Source organism: Cyrtonyx montezumae, unplaced genomic scaffold, assembly GCF_038088225.1.
Source record: "Cyrtonyx montezumae isolate F1298 unplaced genomic scaffold, pur_monq_1.0 scaffold_15, whole genome shotgun sequence".
Lineage (NCBI taxonomy): Eukaryota > Metazoa > Chordata > Aves > Galliformes > Odontophoridae > Cyrtonyx > Cyrtonyx montezumae.
Genome location: NW_027071881.1, coordinates 4,847,640 through 4,866,134, shown reverse-complemented (window position 1 = coordinate 4,866,134; position 18,495 = coordinate 4,847,640). Strand labels below are relative to the sequence as shown.

At 54.3% G+C, this 18,495-nt stretch overlaps 2 protein-coding genes across 3 annotated transcripts in view; both read left to right on the top strand.

Annotated features, from left to right (window-relative positions):
* Nucleotides 1-9,621, top strand: part of AP2B1 (adaptor related protein complex 2 subunit beta 1) — a 62,050-nt gene extending 52,429 nt beyond the window's left edge. For both annotated transcript variants that reach the window (XM_065731809.1, XM_065731808.1), the window contains 4 exons: nt 3,739-3,823; nt 4,505-4,591; nt 7,933-8,087; nt 9,283-9,621. In XM_065731809.1, coding sequence (XP_065587881.1) covers nt 3,739-3,823; nt 4,505-4,591; nt 7,933-8,087; nt 9,283-9,357 — 402 coding nt within the window. In that variant the 3' untranslated portion in view covers nt 9,358-9,621. The remainder of the gene's footprint in view (nt 1-3,738; nt 3,824-4,504; nt 4,592-7,932; nt 8,088-9,282) is intronic.
* Nucleotides 9,622-13,163: 3,542 nt separating this feature from the next.
* On the top strand, nt 13,164-17,492 carry RASL10B (RAS like family 10 member B). Its single transcript, XM_065731795.1, has 4 exons — nt 13,164-13,440; nt 14,808-15,140; nt 16,123-16,247; nt 16,477-17,492. Exons 2-4 carry the CDS (start codon nt 14,925-14,927, stop codon nt 16,745-16,747), a joined length of 612 nt encoding a protein of 203 aa, XP_065587867.1. The 5' UTR covers nt 13,164-13,440; nt 14,808-14,924; the 3' UTR covers nt 16,748-17,492.
* The last annotated feature ends 1,003 nt before the right edge of the window (nt 17,493-18,495 follow it).

Sequence of the window (18,495 nt, the reverse complement as noted above, 5' to 3'; positions counted from 1 at the left end):
TGTCACCTGGCTTTCTTTCCTTTTTTTTTTCTTTTGAATGGCCTTAACTGGTGGGAATCGTATCCCAGCATGGAGGAGAGCCTCCAAGGGCTCGTGCAGTAACACTGCCATCGCAGCTCGACGTCTGCAGCCAGCTCTGAGCCTAGCTGTAGGTAGAGCATCCAGCTGGCTGCCAAGCTCCTCTAGATCCCTAGCAGCCGACCTGTCAAACACAATGAAGGGAAACAGCTCGCACTCCCTGAAGGCATCTGACAGCCAGAGCAGCAGGCTGTGAGAGAGCACGCCATGACCTTGTGCTGGCAGAGGTAAAAGACTCTGCAGAGGAGAGTTCTCGCCTTAACAGTTTGGCTGTTACCAGGCTCTAAAGCAAAACCAAATTGGAAAGCAGTCCTTAATTTAGTGTAGCTGCTAATGGGATTCCAAGTGGGTATGTTGTGTACTTGCTGCTGATGGAAAGCATCTGTGTTACTTTCAGACTTGAGCGTAAGAACCAACTTTCAACGTCAAGTCTGGAATTTAAAGCATCAGCAACCTACACTACTGAAAAAATAATGTAGCATGTTCTTAGGAGGTACCTCTTCCCCTCACTGCCACACATTGGCTGTTGGAGGGTTGTGCTGCAGGGAAGGATGCCAGCAGGGTGCTCGTGCTGCAAGCTGAGCTGTGTGTTCTAGGGGTTAATTCTGCAATTAGATGGTCTCAAACGAGATGGAAGTAATTAGGAGCCCTCTACCCATCTTCAGTGGGGCAGATGTTTTCAGCCACGAAGCATCACATGAAAATCTGGCACCTTCTTGACTTGTATCCCTCGGAAGCTTTGCAGTCTGCTTGACTAAATTCACAGGCTGGTCATTTTACTTTATTTTTTTCCTCCTTTCAAAGAAGTTGGCAGATGGAAAGCCGTTTTGATTTAAAGTGCTTGTGTTTAAACTCTCAAATGTCTGAGGCTGGAGGTCTTGTTAAAGATTTAGTGGCTCGTGTGCAGACCGACAGGTTAAAGCTGCAGGGCCCCAGGCAGAGTTAGTCTGGACTGGAGAATTTATTGAACGCAAGTGGAGGTTCCTTTCAAGCATGAAAAACCTGCAGAGACATCTCAGCTGCTGCTATCGCTTCAAATGTCAGTGATTGTCTCAGGCCCATGGTTCCCACCAAAGGAGCAAAGTGTATGGTGCTGTGTGATGGCAGCTAGGCTGGAAACCCTTACCCATCTGTCCCAGCGCTGTGTTTGGGGACACTGTTGTTTTCCATCCTGCTTGCAGAAATGACCTGTAACAGCTGATTCCTGCCTCGGTACAGATGCTTGTGATGTGATGTGTGATGTCACTGCTGAACCCAGCAGAGCAGATGGGGGGAGGCTGAAGTGAGGCTCACTGTGCTTTGCTGGGGAAAAAAAATACACTTTGCTGCGTCTTAATTGCGCAGCTCTCTGGAGTGTAGCAAAGCAGCTTACTCAGTGTGTTTCTGCAGAGTTGAGAAGCAGGTCAGCAGATACCTTTTTATAGCATTTTTTGGAGCTGCAGGGACAGGGTTAGCATATTAATTTGGTGCATGCCTTCAGAACTGTGACTGGAGAGAAGGCGCTGCTTTCCAGCCCCTCTTGTAAAAAACTGCTGTTGTATGGCAACAACAATTAGCTGCAAAAGCAAAGTAGTCTCTGTTGTTCTAAGATGAGGCAATTAATCGTGAAATCAGAGTCGGGAAGATCTCAGGTCACGCAGCACAGACCCTGCTATGCTTTGTTGTTTCACAACACTGCCTCGTAGAGCTCTGTCGAGGCTAATTCTAAGTATTCCCAAGCACCCGAGCTTTTGTCCTCCTCAGGAGAGTTTTTTGCTGCTTCATAATTCTCACTATCAATTTTTTCCAAACATTAGCCTGAATTTTCCCTCTTCTGGCTTATCCCCGTGGCTGCTCTGCCCAAGCACAGCATCTCGAATGGCCACGTGGTCCTTCCCCAGACTCCTTCCCACACCAAGGTGCATTTTTGGCTGCTCACCCAGTACTGCTAATCCCATTTCACACAGGCAAATCACTGAGGTCCATCCACCAGTCCCCCTTGCTCCCTCCTGCTCTCACAGCCTCCACCTCCAACATTAGTTGCTCAAAATCCCTAGTATGCCACTGACAACGAAAGCACATGACAGCTCCTTCTTACAGAGGGACCTTCAATATATTTTTATTGGAGATTGCACCATAATTTACGTGGTTTTAGTGGTCTTTAAACTAATCCCATATAAGCTGGCGTGCACTGCAGGAATTAAATATAAGCTGCTACCTTTAGTGATGGCTGAAAGTACAAACCCCCATGGACTCAAATCCACCTTCCTGCTTCTCTTTGCACTGCTGGGCTGCAACTGCTGGACGATTCCATTGGGGATGCTTATCTCTTACCCCCTGTCCTATGTCTAATTAGCTGACTTGCATCGGATTTCTGTTTTATTCCCCTCCCTCATCTACCTGCAGTTATTCTTGCAGATACTGAAGGTTGTCTTTCTCAATCTGCTACTACTACAACAGATTTCCTCAGCAGAACACTGGTGTATGTAATCATTTAATGTGGCTGAAGTTTGTCTTGGCATAAGTCTGCGTGGCAGCAAATGTATTTCTTCAGCTTGGCAATTGGCTTGGTTGGGTTTGTGTTTCAGCTTGAGTGAAAAATTGGAGTTCTTCAAAGGAAGCTCAGTGCTGCTCACCACACCACCTCAATTCCAGGTGTCTTACAGGTAGAGCTTCCTTCCTTGCAAGGGATGGCCACTATCTGCTGAGCTGTACTCCTGTGGCAGGCTATTGCAGTGCAGGATGTTGCAAGGAGAGTGTGAGAGGCATAGAAATCATGCCCAGAGCTGCATTTTCCGTGCTATATTATGACAGGGCACTTTCTCAGACCTCCCATTTACTCCTGCTGTACTGTCAGCTCTCACCCTGGGGAGAGCTGGAAGTGAGGTTGCTCTTGGTGTTGGCAAGAGATTCGTCAGTGATGTGGCAAGCTTGTGTGATAAGAGGCAATGTGGTGCTTCTCCCTGGCTGGTGGTGTTCAATGACATGAGAGTTAAGTCTTTTGTCAAGTGATCTTTCTTTTTTTTTTCTTTTTTTACTTGCCCTGATTGCACCTTGTCAGAGTTTTCTTCCAGGGATGAACGCAGCGCGTGTTCTCTATGCTACAAGGAGTGTACAGAGTGGAGCAACTTCAGGCTTCCTAAAATGTGACCAAGGAAGGAGCCTGCAGACATGGCTGAGAGCTGGGATTAAAGCTCAAGGGATACACAGGGGTTTGGAAATGGGGAATTGTAAGAGTGGGATGGGAAAAAGAGGAGTGATGGAGAAGATCAAGTGCGATGTGGCAGACGTGGAAGTAGCTGTCCATGGCCACAGTAGACAAACTTTTATTGGAGGGGAAAGAAGCGAGGGGAGGGAGAGGCTGAGTAAGAGTAGAAAAGAGCAGAGTTGCTGGCTGGGACCTGTGAGTGCAGTTGGCTCTGAAGCAGCGTGGTGAAATGCCTGCAGAAGATGGAGCAGCTTTTAGTGAGAATGGAGAGGGCACAGAGGGCTGGGAGTGATCTTTGTCTGAAACTCCCCAGGAGCTCAGCAGCATCTCTCCGGGTAGTCTCACGCTCAGAGATGACCTTTGCTAGGAGAGCTGTGAGAGCGTGAGCAGGTGATGGACCTTACAGAGCCTTGGGACCCCTCTGTGCTTCCAGACAAATACTGATGCTTTAACCACTGTTTCTTCTGTAACAGGTAGCTGTGAAAAACAACATTGATGTCTTCTACTTCAGCTGCCTAATTCCTCTCAACGTGCTTTTTGTGGAGGATGGCAAAATGGGTGAGTGAGTGCTTTTAGGGCTGTGCTCGGCCTCCCTGAGCCCTTGCAGCATCCAGCTGGGCACAGCTGTGCCATGGCTGAGATCCACGTGTGCCTGGCCTTGATCTTAGTGCCAGTGTATCCCAGCAGCCTGATTGAGCTGTGGTTGGGTGGCCAGTCCCTGTAATCCTGCAGCTCAACAGCTGCATCCCACATCCCCTACTCTCAGCCTCCCTCAAATGAGGAGGGGATCTGTTTTCTTTGAAACTGATCTCTGGTGGTTTTTTGGTGGTGTTTTGATTCCTCGGGGTTTAGTTCACTTGAATGAGTGTAGGAATTGCCCCAGGTATAACTCTTACATTCCTGTTCTCTTGATTAAATTGTTTGGGTTGGGTGGGAGGCTGCTTGTAAAGAGTTATCTAAACTTGCACCGTAACATAATCCTGAATTTGTGGGTCTCTTTGTTGTCAAATCCCACCTGCTGTTGGTTTGTAAGGCTATCTTTGGTTGGGGGGCATCCAAAACCCACCACTGTTTTGCTGCATTGACAGTGAGACTGGGGCTAGCATAGAAGCAGGTCCTGGATCTGACCACGCCAGGTCCAAGTGTGACACAGAGGATTCCTCTGTCTCTACCTTGCACCTCTGGTGTTCTAATTAATGCTACATTTCTGCAAGTGCTGATGCTCTGTCTTGTTTGCAGAGCGCCAGGTCTTCCTCGCAACGTGGAAAGACATTCCAAATGAAAACGAGCTGCAGTTCCAGATTAAAGACTGTCACCTGAATGCTGGTGAGTAGCTTAGTTCTGCCACGCTCAGAGCCTTGAGCAGCACCTTTGGTGCTCACTGAACATCACCTGGCTGAGAGCAGTGTGTGTGGGTTAGCACTTAAGAACACAACAGCCTGTAAGGCCTGGATCCATGTCAAAAAGTTTAGCTGGGTCCATAAAAGCACATCTGAAATCCCTGCTCTTCAGTTTCACCTCTCTGCTTCTTCCTTTCATTCTTCATCTTGTATTCTTGTTTCCACTTTTACAGCTTTGCTTCTCTGTAAAGCTGCTCCTATAAATGGAGCTGAGCACCTTTTGGGGGCTGCACTTAATCCCATCCTTCTGCTGTGTGTACCAGGCAATGCCATACAGCCCTGCCTTTAATCCTGTGTTGATCTCTTCACCTTCCAGCATCTTTTTTCTTTCTGTTGTGAAAGAATGATCTTGCACGCTGCAGTAAAAATGATTGGACATCTCTGGAGGACAAGCCACGTGTGAGAGGAGCTGTTCTGCTGGAGCTAGTCTGCTGTAGGCAGACCTCATAGGTCTGACCTTAGTACTGCTGAAGGATGGAGTGTAGCAGGTGGAATGTGGCCAGCTTAGCAGCTTTGCTCCCAGTCAAGAGGTTCTGGACAGGAGCCATGTGGTTCTACCCAAAGCTGCTGTGTTTCACAGGAGAAAGTGTCCCTGTTGATTCTAAACCCCGTAACCTTTTTATTCTCTCGTATCTGCTATTACACAATGAGCACTCTCTTGCTTCAGTTGCAGAAAGAATCCATGGATCTCTTTGTGCTCATAATTATTACTATTTTCGAATATAAAAGATAGAGCACGCAAGAGACGGAAAAAAAAATAGCAGCTGTTGAACCTTCTGACTTGATTTCACTGTGGGGTTTCAGCTGAGAACAACCTCTGCTCCTCCTCCAGCCCTCCCTCTGCTCTGCTGCACTTGGCATGGCCTCTCCTGTGCTGCAGTGCTGCCTTTGCTGTGCCCATGCCCTGCTCCTTGCATCTCACGTCTGAGATGGTGACTTCTGACACTGGCTCTGTGGTGTTGCAGTCCTGGGAGCTTAATCCTTGTGGAGGAGAGTGGCTCATGTTCCAAGAGCAGCTGGAAAACCTTGGCTGCTGCTGGTGGCAGCCCCCAGTGCCACCCATTGAGATGGCAGGCACCTGAATGAGTGCAGCTTGCTGCTCCATCCGCAGCATCAGAATGGGAATTAGGAAAACTTTCTGCTCAGAAAGATCAGTGCTGCAGTGACACAGATGGGAGTGGGGGACTTCCCATCCCAGGAGGTGTTCCAGAGCAGTAGAGATGTGGTCAGTGGGAACAATGGCAGCAGGTTGGAGTTGGACTCGGTGATCTTAGAGATTGTTTCCAACTGTAATGGTTCCCAGCAGTGAGAGCCAGCACAGTCCTGGGGCTGTCTTTGGGGACACGTGTCCATGGAGGAGCCAGTGTCTCCAGAGCTGTGTCTCAGGGCCGGGCTGTACTTGTGATGCACTGCACATCTTGAGTTGATCAGAGCTGTGCTTCACACATCTCCCTCTTTAGGAAGAGGTTATGATAGTTTTGTGGAGAAAACTATATTCCAAGATGCAGCTTGCAATGAAAACAAGGTCATGGTTACAGCACTGCGTTCTCAGCTCTTAGAATCAAGTGCTAACTTAATTGCTTTGTTTTAAACCAAGCAACAGGTACCCAGCACTAAAAGCTGCACAGAGCCCAGGGATCCAGCCACCAGCATGTGTGTTCCCCTGCACCAAAGCTCCCTTTGCCTTCTTTGTGCTGCTTTTTGACATGCTGAGTTGGATGGAGTGGCAAAGGGCCGCTGTGCTGAGCTGAGCTGTGCCCATCAGATTAGCTGGATGGTTTTCTGTTTTTAAATTTTGCTTACTCGAGCACTGAGCAAAGGAGCACAGGCTGACTCGAATGTGGAGACTGAATGCCATTAAGCAGGGATAATTAGTTGCTGTGCTGTTCAGCAGTTCTGGTAACTTTGGTGTAAAATGAAATGCTCAGGGTTTGGAGCTGAACGTGGCTTTATTGGTATGCAGCGATCATCTCAGCCTTCCCCACATGATGTACTAATGCTGGAACTAAGAGAAATTGCATTTTCTCCTTGGAACAAACAGGGACACCATCACAAGCAGGTTTGCCTGGTGTTTCTTTTTGTGTGTGCACACCTAGCAGCCTGGTGTTCATTTCTTAAGGAGCCTGTACTTATGGCATGCCGTGGAAATGAATGGTGACCCTGAACTATGTGCTCCCCTCTGGATGCCATCCTGCATCACAGGGTGCTGTTTGTAGTCAGTGGGCCCTGCAGGGGCAGGGAGGTGTGTGCATGGCTCCTGCCCATGCTGGGTGCTGGCTGGGGCTCTGCTGAATGCTGTGCTCACACTGGGAAACAAGGGGCCCTGCTCCCAGCAGCTCCCTGCCTGGAAGGGCTGTGCTGTCAGATGGCATTAGCGGCCCTGCCTGCAGCCAGCACAGCCTGGCACTGTTGCTTAGCAACTTGCCCGATCTCCAAAATCCCAAATCCTCACGCTCGCTAGCACAAGAGGGATGGGACCCACAACTTGGGGTGAAAGGAATGGCCCCCAGCTCCCCACAACCCTGTACTTGGGCTGGAGGAGGGGGCAGGAGGCGTTGGGTGAGTTCATCATTGCTCTGGGTGTCTGGCTGAAAGGGGATGACTTCTGGAAGGATTTCAGGCACTCTCTGGGGCATGTCTGAGTCAGTGAGGGCAGCTCTGCACTGCCCCTGTGCCTGCTCGGGGTGAGTTTGTTGTAGACAGCAGGAGCAGAGGGTGGGAGAAGGAGACAGAGGGAGTGAGGGTTTTTAAGCGAAGGATCTCATTAGGTACTTATCTGCCAGTTTCCATAGTAACTGGGGAAGGGAGAAAACCTAAATCTGAATGTGTCTGGGTAGCTGGATGCCAGAACCCTCCTCAACCTGCATGCAGCCACTCTGCAGCTGGGGAGCATAGGGCTGCAATGTGGGGTACAGGCACCACCCTGAGCCCTCCACCCCAAGCGTGCAGTGTGCCCCTCCAAGGGCTGAGGCTTGCCCTGCCCTGCACTGAGAAGCCCCTTGGCAGCCAGAAGCTGCTGCATTGGGTCTTTCTGTTGTCTGTTTGCTTCTGCTCTTGCTTCTCCAGACGGTTCCATGGAAGTAATTTGCATTGTGGTTGCCTCCATGCAGTCCTGCAGGTGAAATCACACACCTCCTGTCAGCACCAAGGTCATACAGCGTGTTAAAACTGTCATGGCCCAGTGCTGAAAGAAGCTGCTTCAGGCTCTGCTGTCTCCACAGACATATCTGAGCTAACGTGCTTTTTTCTTCCTTTTTTTCTCTGCAGACACCGTCTCCAGCAAACTGCAGAACAACAATGTCTACACCATTGCCAAGAGGAACGTGGAGGGCCAGGACATGCTCTACCAGTCCCTGAAGCTCACCAATGGCATCTGGATCCTGGCTGAGCTCCGCATCCAGCCTGGCAATCCCAACTACACGGTGAGACCACGGGGCTGTGGCACGTGCTGGGATCCTCCCAGCTCAGCTGGTATTGAGGCACATCCTGTTCATTTGTGTAGGGGAGCAGGAATTCCCACTCAGCTGCAGAATGTGAGATACGACAGAACTGCGCCGCTGTTACCAGTGAGCTGGGATAATGCCTGCTCAGCAATGAGCATTTATTTGCCAAGGTTACCCAGAGATAAAGCCAAGAGACATTAGCAAGAAACCATTGCCAGGACACCCTTCCCTCCCCCCCAGCAAACAGGCAGCAATTGATGCCCGGCTGGCTCCGCAGCGGAGCCGGCTGTCTGGGCATCACAGGCTCCAGGCTCCTGCTGGCATCAGCCTGTGGCTGGTGGGATTCATGGGATCATTAAGGCTGGGAAAGACCACTGAGATCATCTAGTCCCAACCATCACCCCATCGGCACCACGAAGTTGCTGGCTGCCTTGTGTACCCCTGCAGCTGTTCCCTTTGACTGCACCCATTCCCTGCTCCCCGTTGTTAAGATATGTCTCTCTGGGCTCGGGAGCTGTGGAGTGAAAGAAGCAATGGGAAATGCTTCAGTGTGAGGGTTGATGCCACCCTGCTGGTCTGGGCCCAGTCCCTGCATCAGGGATGGGCAATGTCCAAGTTTCAGTCTGTAAGGACTGAGCATGCAGACATGCCCTCAGGCACAGGGCTGTGATTTACAGTGTGACAGCAAATCAGTGTTACAGAGCTCAGGCCAGCGTCCCTTTGCTCATGCCTGCAGTGCTGTCTGTGTTTGGTAAGGAATTTGGGAACCCCATGTGGGCGTTTGCTTTCATGTGCTTCCTCCTGCCTGTGACAGGCACTGAGAAAGCAGTTTGGTTTTGATGGTGAAGGAAGCAGAATCCAGAGCCGTTCTGGTGAATCACAGAATCACTAGGGTTGGAAAAGACCACTCAGACCCCCGTGTCCAACCCCACTGTGCCCACTGACCACGTTCCTCAGTGCCACATCCCAACAGTTCTGGAGCACCTCCAGGGACATTGCCTCCCCCCTTCCTCCCTGGGCAGCTGTGCTGCTGCATCACCTCTCTTCAGGAGAAGAAATGTTTCCTGCTACCACCCCCTCCCGAGCCTCCCCTGGTGCATAAAGCCATGACTTTGCCATCCCTGTGCCACCCTTGCACCGCCACCACTGACCTCTGCTCTCCTCCTGCCCTCAGCTCTCCCTGAAATGCCGTGCTCCCGAGGTGTCCCAGTACATCTACCAGGCCTACGATGCCATCCTGAAGAACTGACGGAGCTCTGCCTGTGCCTCACCCTGCAGGAGGAGGGAGAAAGGGTCCCCGGGTCCTCCTTCACCACTGGTGCGGGGAAAAGCACTCTTAAACTGGAAGCAGCTGTGTCAATGTGTAGGATTTCAGTCCAAGGCACTGATTAAACAAGGTAGCAATTAGTATCCACGTGCTAACGATGATAGGGAACAAACCCCTTTGATATTTTTAGCGTCCATGGAGTTTGTAACCACTGCTTCAACTCCCTCCCCCCATCTCTCCAGCCCCCCTCCCCCCAACCCCCTTTCTCCTTACTTGTCCGTACTCGTGGGCTTCTCCATTTTGTGCCAATGTCAGTGTTTTCTAAATGGCTTTAGGTGTAGTTATGATTTTGTAAAACACCACTCACTGGGAAAGAAAAAAACAAAAAAAGAAAACACAAAACAACCCCACCACATGGCTCATTAAAACAAGGCGAGATGGTCGATACACTGCACTTTATTTTATATTTTTATACATTTTTTTTATTTTTTTTTCTTAATTTTAATTGGCTTTAAAGGGAAAGTGATTCCATGGAAGTGGTTGGGTGCCCTGCAGGGATGGCCGTGGGCTGACTGAGGACCAGAGCCATGTGCTGGGCCTGTGGGGTGGAGGGGCCCTAAATACAGTGGGGGGTTTTATTGTGTTGTGCTGGTGGCATCAGCTCTGCTCCCTGCAGCGTTTCACTCCATCCATCACCTCTCTGCCCTGTGAGCTGCTGGTGTAAGGAGGGAGACTCCTTACGTGGGGGGAGGAGCTGCAGCCAGGTTGGTGGTGGGATGGTGGAGGACTACATGAGGAGAACGAGCTCACTCTCAGAGTGAAAGCATGGGGCGTGTTCTCTGTGTCCTCACCATCTGCAGCTCCTCCTCTTGCTCTCTGTGCCTGCTGTGGACGAGCTGCCTTTTGGCCCATCCCTTGTGCTGTGCCCCTTCTCCCAGGCCTGGGCAGTGTGCATCCCAAAAGGGCTGTGCTGTCCCTCCTGATGTCCATGGGGCCTGGAAGGACCCCAAGGCTGTGTTACGGGGGGCCCGAGTGGCTCTCCCCATTCCTGTGGTGGCACAACTGGGACCAATTTGGGCTTGGCAGTGCTTGCACTTGCTGAGCTGACCACACCTCGAAGGCTTTTCTTCTGTTGGCAGCCCCATGGCACCGAGAGTCACTGCCTGGCCCCTCTTTTCCCACCCATCCTTTGGGCTGGGACTGCTTCCCTTTCCCCTTCACAGCTGTGCTCTCGCCACGTCCTAACCACTAAGTGCTGCAGCCCCAGCAGTGACCACAAAGCCTTGTGCATGCCTTGCTCCATCCATTGCTCGTCCTGCTTCGTTCAGCCCAACCCCTGACCAGAGCAGCTCTGCCCTCCCCAGCATGCTTTGATGCCATCTCCTCCCCAGCAAGAGAAGCTCTGATGCATAGCAGCCCCCGTGTTGTTATTTAGATGCCACATTTGAGGTCAGTAAATGTTTTGTGGTGGAAGATGGTTCATTGGGGCTCAGGTGTTGTCTGCAGCTAATGCTGGGAAGAGAACAAAAAGCCCCATATAAAGCCCCCCCCACCCTGAGCCTCAGTGCAGAGAGGAGGAGCACCTGGCAGGGCAAGGAGGGCTCTGTCCCTGTGCTCTGGTTGAGGAAAAAGTGGGGCAGAGCTGGAGTAACACAGCTCCCAGCCCTGCCTGTGTGTGCTGGGAGGTGATTGCTCCAAGCCCTGCAGGGCCACTGCAGAAATCATTATTAGAGCAATTAACACAGCCCTGAGTGTTGGGGCAGGGAGGAGACAGCAGAGGGTGAAGAATCAACTCAGCCTTACCCCACACAGCTGGAGGAGCTCCGATATGGGGGAGGAGGGGATGCTCAGCACCCCCTTCCCATGCCACATTTCTTCCCATTGTTTTGGGCACGTGGTGTCCCCACGTTGTGGAGCCCTCCTCTCCTGCTGTGCTGCTCGGTCGCTTGCTCGCTGCATTGCTGTGTTGCTCTTCAGGCTTTACCTGGCGTCCGTGTCAATAAACTCATTTCCACAAGGCCGTGGCTGTGCTGTGGCTCTGTGGGTGCAGGAATGGAGTCTGCATGGGCTGGGGGTGTTGGGATTGAGCTGCAAGCACTCCCCAGGAGCCCCTTGTCCTGCACCAACCACTTTTCCTACAGCAGAGATCTTTGGGACCATTCCTGAGGCTCGCGCAGTGAGGATGGACAGAGCATCCCCAGCACTGGTCCTCTGCTGTCCGCGTGACAGTGGCCCTGTGGAGATGGGAGGAGGATGGATGTCCCCATCTCACCCTCCCTGAGGGGCTGTGTGTGCCCTGACCTGCTTTTCCCATACGCAGCAGTGATGTGTTGGAGTGCTCTTAACCCATGCTGCTGTGGGTTTTGTCTTGGAATGGGGTGGGCTGCCAATCCCAGGTTGGCCATCAGAAGGGTCAGGAATGCAGCAGCCTGAGGAGCAGGGGGAGTGCTGCTGTGTAATTCCCTGCCCAGCTCTGGGTCAGCAGTTCCCATTTGGCCAACAGGACCCAGCGTGGTTGTGAGGTATCCAGAGCTGCCCCATCCCCGTCACATCCCATGGAAGAGGGAAGGGTTCATCCCTTCCCATGGCTCTGCTGGGGGCTCCTTGGGGTGAAATCGACTTTTCCTGCAGCTCTGGATTGGCAGGCAGGCTCATGCCCCATAAACGGGGACACGCCGACCCTGGGCCATGCTGTTCCTTGCAAACTGTGTTCGTTGGTCCTGTTAGCCCGTGGTGCTGGGATCGCGGTGACACGAGTGGCTGCAGGCTCAGAGCCGCTGCGGGGCCGTAGGATGGGATGCTGCAGCCGAAGATGAGCCCAACCCCACTGTGCCGATCCTTGGGTCTGCAGTGGGGCCGAGCGGGACCCAGCCCTGCTTCCCATCCCCTCCCCCACCCCGAAACACCACCGTGTATGAAATTTCACAAATAAAACCGCGAGTGAAGAGCGCCGCGTTGGGAGCTGCTAAAAATATCCCGGAGCTGGAGCCTGGAGCTGTGCGGGCCAGTTCATCGCAGCCGCGATCCCGTCCCCTTCCCAGCGATGCTCCAGGGCTCTGCGGTGCCGGAAAGTGATGCCCGGGGCTGGGGGGGGAGTGGAGGGGGGAGACGGGCAGCGCCTGCAGGGACACTGAGTGTGATGCTCGTGGGCTGTGGGCATCGGGGAAACAAAACCCCGAATCCCGGAATGCCTGGGGGGGCAATGGGAGACGCAGAGGGGCTCTGCTCCCCGTGCCTGGGCTCAGCGCGACGGCCGTCCCCATGTAGATGTAGGGGTCCCGTTTTCCCCCCGGGAAGGAGGGGATCTGCGATGGCCGAGTGCTTCCGTTTGTACCCTCCTCGCCCCAGACGATGTTTTCCCAATCAAGAGACGTCGGCGGGGCTGGAGGGACCCCTGCCATACCACGGTCGTGGGTGACAGCCAGACCCGTGGGGACGTCCCAGCGCTCAGTGGGCAGCGGAGGTTTGGGTTCTGCTTTGAGGTGTGTGGCTCCGACCCCACTCCCCGGAGATGCAGCCGTCCTCTTCCTCGCCATCGATAAATGCTCGTTGCGGGCTGTCCCAAAGCCACAGCGCACAGATGGAGACGTCCGTCCGCGCCGGGGTCCTGCAGCGTGGGATGGGGGCACGGGCGTGGGGAGGGCAGGGCCGCTGCCGCACCGGGTGCACATGGGTGGGTCTTTTCTCATCAGCACCTCCCAGAGCCCAGGGAGAAGCCTCGTCCTTCCCGGCTCCCCGCAGGGCGCTCCGGGCATTCCCCGCATCGTCTCCCTGCGCTGCCTCCCTCCCCGCATATCTCCGGGCGCTGCCTCCTCCTCCTCGCTCGGGCATTCCCCGCATCGCTCCCCGCGCTCCATCCCCCCAGGGGGCTCTGCCTCCCTCCCTTCCCTCCCTTCCCTTCCCTCCGTCCCTCCCTCCAGCCCCGCTTCCCCCGCAGCCCCGCGCCGGGCGGGGGCCGTGCCGGGCACTCGCTGCAGCGGGGCCGCCCGCCCCGCACCGGGTTCGCCGCATGGCTCCTCCGCCCGCCGGGACAACGCCGGCCCGGAGCACCGCCGCTGCTCAGAGGTACGGAGGGGAGCGGGGATGGAGGGGGGACGGGAGCGGTGGTGGTGGTGGGGAGGGGGGAAGTTCACCGGTGGGGGTACCCCGCTGAAGTTGAGCTCGGCCGCTCTTCCCCCCCTCCCTTATCTCCCCTCCCCCCCCCAGACGGGGGATATGTGCTGTGCCCACATCCCCCGCCTCGGTACCCCTTTGTCCCTCTCCATCCCCAGGTCGGCCCCGACCCTCGCGGGCTCTGGGGTGGGGGGGGGAGATGCGGCGCTGCCCCGGAGCATCGTTGTGGGGAGTGGCATGGGGCCCCGCGGGCAGCAAATTAGGGAGGGAGGGGCACAAGGTCAAGGTGCCCCGCAGCCTGCCTCGCACCAGGGGTCTCAACCCATTGAGTTTCATCCCTGCTGTGTCCCTGTCCTGGTCTCAGTTTCCCTTTGTGGCCCCAAATTCTGCTGCTGCCATCGGGGAGGCTGCGTGTGCTCTGGGGACAGTCTCATCCCCAGGACCCATGGGGCAGCAATCCCGGGATGGGAGCAGGATCTGGGGGATGCTGGGGGTGGTGGCACGGCATTGCCCAGCAGTTTGGGGTACCCCGTGTCCCTGTGGTGCCCCTATGGGGCTGCATGACTCGGCCCCAGCAGGAGGAGGAAGGGGTGTGGGGACAGCGGGGTGGCCTGGCCATGACACTGCTTTCTGCCGGCAGAGCCAGGCCCCAGCGGGGTGAGTCCCTGTCCCTGGGCTGCACCAGGCCTCGCTGGGTTGTCACAGTGGGGTTGGCACACTCTCTCTGGGGTGAATATCGCCATCACTCGGGGTGAAATGGGGCTGCTGGAGCCCCCGAGAGCCCAGGGACCATGCCCTGTGCCTTGGGGACGTTTTTCAGGGAAAGCAGAGAGAGCATCACCAACTGGGAAAAGCATCCATGCACTGGGATAAAGCAGGAGCTGCTCCCAGGGATGGGAGATGCAGTGGGACCCGTCCCACTGACACCACTGTTCCCATGGCAGCTGGTTGGGACCCCATTGCCAGCGGGTGCTGGGAATCCTCTTGACCCCATTTCTGCCTTCCTGTGCCCAAACCATTGCCTTGGGGCCCCCACCACGTGTGCCTGCAGCTCACCCTGTCAGCTGGCTGGGAAATTAGCCTCCATCAAGTTAATTGCTGAAGCGCTCGAAGCCTGAAATTAAACATTAAAGCTGTCACTTGCGGGCACAGAGCGATCCCCCCCTTCAGCAAAAGGCAATTCCAGCTGTCCAAAGTGGGGAGATGGATTCCCCAGCTCAGAGCCCGGAGCAGCCGGTGCCCGTCCCCATCAGTGCTGTGGGACGCGTCCCCACGTCACAGGGTTTTGGGACACGATTGCCTTCTCCTTGGCCCCGCAGTGATGCTCTGTCCCGGCGGGGAAATGCATCCTGAATGGGGCTGAGCCCCCCTGCACGGGAATATGCAGCGTCGGCGCCGCGGGAGCAGCACTGGGGCAGCGGCCGGCGGCCGGCGGGATGGTGGCAACCTTCAAGATCGCCGTGCTGGGAGCCCAGGGCGTGGGCAAGAGTGCCATAGTCAGGCAGTTCCTCTACAACGAGTTCAGCGAGGTCTGCGTGCCCACCACGGCCCGCCGTGTCTACCTGCCCGCCGTCGTCATGAACGGCCACGTGCACGACCTGCAGATCATGGACTTCCCGCCCATCCCCGCCTTCCCCGTCAACACCCTGCAGGTAGGGGCACGGAGTGGGGCCTCCTGCTGGGGGGGTCGCTTCCTAAGAGGTGTGGACCGTGTTGAGGTTGGGATAAAATGTGATGATGGCCAAGCCTGGGGGGGTGGGGTCCCATCTGTTGGCCCCCAAGGGCTCATGGGGCGTTTGGATGACCACCACCCAACGCACTGTGCACCCATTGCCCAATGCTGCCGTGGGTTCAGGGCTAAGCTGTGTGTAACTGTGGCCACACATTCCCTGTGGGGAAAAAAAAGCCACTGTCACAGAAATGTAGGATTATTAAGGTCGGATGAGACCACTAAGATCATCTAGTCCAACCATCAACCCATCAGATCCGTTTTCCACTGTAACCCTCAGGTTCATGGTCATCCCTGGGTCCATCCCAGCATGGTTCCAACCCCTGGATTTGTCCCAGCAGTGCCCTGAACTCAACCATCAGCACTGACACATCCTTGGGTTTAATATGGGAAAAGAAGGGATTTGGAGGCTGTATCTCTCTGCTGGGGCCGGGCGGTTGGATTTTTAATTGGTGTAATTACATCACCGTGGGCCACAAGTCCCTGTGCTGCTGCCCCAAAGCCGTGGAGCAGGAGATGAGGGACTCAGGGAGCTTTAAAAATTACACATCATGTGCAGGGAATGGAAGGTCACTGGGAGACAAACCAGAATAGCAGAGGGCCATTGATTGACATGGCAGATGATGTGCACTTACCCAATTAACCCTGCAGGCTGGCAAATCCCATTATCCTTCCCCTGGGTTAATGAGGAGGACTCCCAGGGACATGGCAGGGCGGAGGTGAGATGGGGGATGGGGTTTTGGGAATGGAAAGTGTGAAACACACAGCACAGTGCTCTCGGTCAGGTGTCCCACGTACATGTAGGATCCTACAAACTTCTTTCCCCCTGCAAACATGTCTGGTCCCGAAGCGGTGCGGGCATCCTGCGGGTCACGCCAGGATTGATCCCTCTCTGCACCTTGCAGGAGTGGGCAGACGTGTGTTGCAGGGGGCTCCGGAGCGTCCATGCCTACATCCTGGTCTATGACATCTGTTGCTTTGACAGCTTCGAGTACATCAAAACCATCCGCCAGCAGATCCTGGAAACAAGGTAGGGGCCCTTTGCTGGTGGGTGCATGCTCCTGGTGGGGCTGTGGGGATGGGATGTTGGAGAGCACGCTTCGCTGGGTGTCCAAGAAGAGGGACAAGGGGACATGGTGAGAAGCAGCCCACGGACAGGATGATGGTGGCACGTGGCTCTCTTGGTGCCACTTTGGGATGGATGGGATGGATGGGAGCTGTCCATGGCCGCGTGGTGCTGCCCTCCCCCCCCATCCCAGGGTCATCGGCACCTCGGAGACCCCCATCATCATCGTGGGCAACAAGCGGGATCTGCAACGGGGCCGGGTGATCCCGCGCTGGAACGTCTCCAACCTGGTGAAGAAGACATGGAAGTGTGGCTACATCGAGTGCTCGGCCAAGTACAACTGGCACATCCTGCTGCTCTTCAGTGAGCTCCTGAAGAGCGTGGGCTGTGCCCGCTGCAAGCACGTCCACACCACCATCCGCTTCCAGGGGGCCCTGCGCAGGAACCGATGCACCATCATGTGAGCCCCCCACGCCACCATGCCCCCACAGGACACCCGCTTCCATTGGGGTGACACTGCACTGGGGACACGTCAGTCGTCTCTTCCCTACGATGACTTTTGGGACGCGGTGACCACCGCTGGGTTGGACCCAGGGAGGAGATGCCACAGTTGTCCATTGTGTCCCAATGGGCTCTGCTTCTCTGCACAACAGAGCTGCTCAGGGGCAGCCATGCTGTCCCACAGACCTCATGTTCCCATGTTAGGGTTTCTCACTGCATCGCCTCCATGGGCTCCTGCTGTTATGTGCCCATCCTGGGCAGTCTGATTTGATTTCCCTTCCCCAGAAGTGCTCTTTCCAATCCCACCAGCTCCCTTTCCTCCAAGCCTCATCCTCTCCCCCTATGCCCCAAACCCACAGAGGCTGTGCTGACCGTACCCTTGGTTTCAGGGGCAAAGCTTCTGCCACGAATGCTGGGCACAGCTCAGCATCCAATTCCAGATCCAGGGTGGATATGGCCCCAGCAGGCCCTCCCCCAGGAGAAGGTGACATCCATCCATCCATCCATCCATCCATCCATCCATCCATCCATCCATCCATCCATCCATCCATCCATCCATCCATCCACCCATCCAAATGGAGATGGTTCCCATGCAAAGGCAGTCTCCAAAGCAATAGGCAGCTGGAGGTGCATTTCCATCCCTTATTTTATTTTATTTTTTCCTTCATTCTGTGCACACTCCTAATGGGAAAGTGAAATTGAGCCTCTTCTTTTCTTTCATTTATTTATTAATTTATTTTTAAAGTTAATCTTTTGGCTTGCCCACACAATCCACATCTGTCCTGGAGCCTGGCACCATAGTTGCTGGGATGCAAATGGCACAGGGATCTGTGGGCTGTCCCTCTGTGCTATGGGGACAGTAAAGCAGGAACCAACCAAAACCCACTATCCCCTCCCTGCCAACAGCTTCTACTTCCCAGGAGCTTCACTGCCATCCTGGTAACACTTTCTATTAAGAGTCCTTCTCGCTGAGCTCCAACCCATGGCATTCAGCCTGGCCCTGCACCTCTGCCATCGGTCCCCATCCCATCTCTGCCAGCAGTCTCCACGTCCCCACCATTGGTCCCTACTCCTGGCAGCTGCTTTGGGAACCAAACCCCATTCCCTTATCTCCCAAAACAAAATACAGAAAAGCCCAAACCAGAAAAGTCGGCAGGAGGGAGCCCATGACCAAGAGCTGGGGGAGAGGATGAGTGTGGCTGAGGAAGGCAGCAGCTCCCATCACCTCCACAGCAAACTCTCTGTGCATCTCTTTGGGGTTTGTCAGCACACATGACCCACTGGCTTTACCCCTCCAAATGGTTTGAGAAGGAAACTCCTTGGTAAATGCCACTAATAAAGCATTTATACAGTGCTTCAACATACACATATCAACGACCAAGCCAATACATTGTTTGTTACAACCCTGTAGCCTGCAGTTTATAGCACAATTAGTTACAGGTTTTTATAGCATCTATTTAGTATTTTGAAGAAGAAGAAAAAAAGAAGTTATAAATATAATTGTTATATTCTATTGTATTTTATAGACAGAAAAGCTGTATCAGTAATAATGACTCTCACCGCTTTGGCAGCATTACCCCACTCCCCAAAATCGTGGGCAGGGGGCTGGCAGCCAACAGGGGCCAGGACATCCCCATCCACAGCAGTAATGGAGCTCCATTGTCCTCCCCATACACGAACCCTTAATACGAAGTGTTACCGCTCGCCAGCC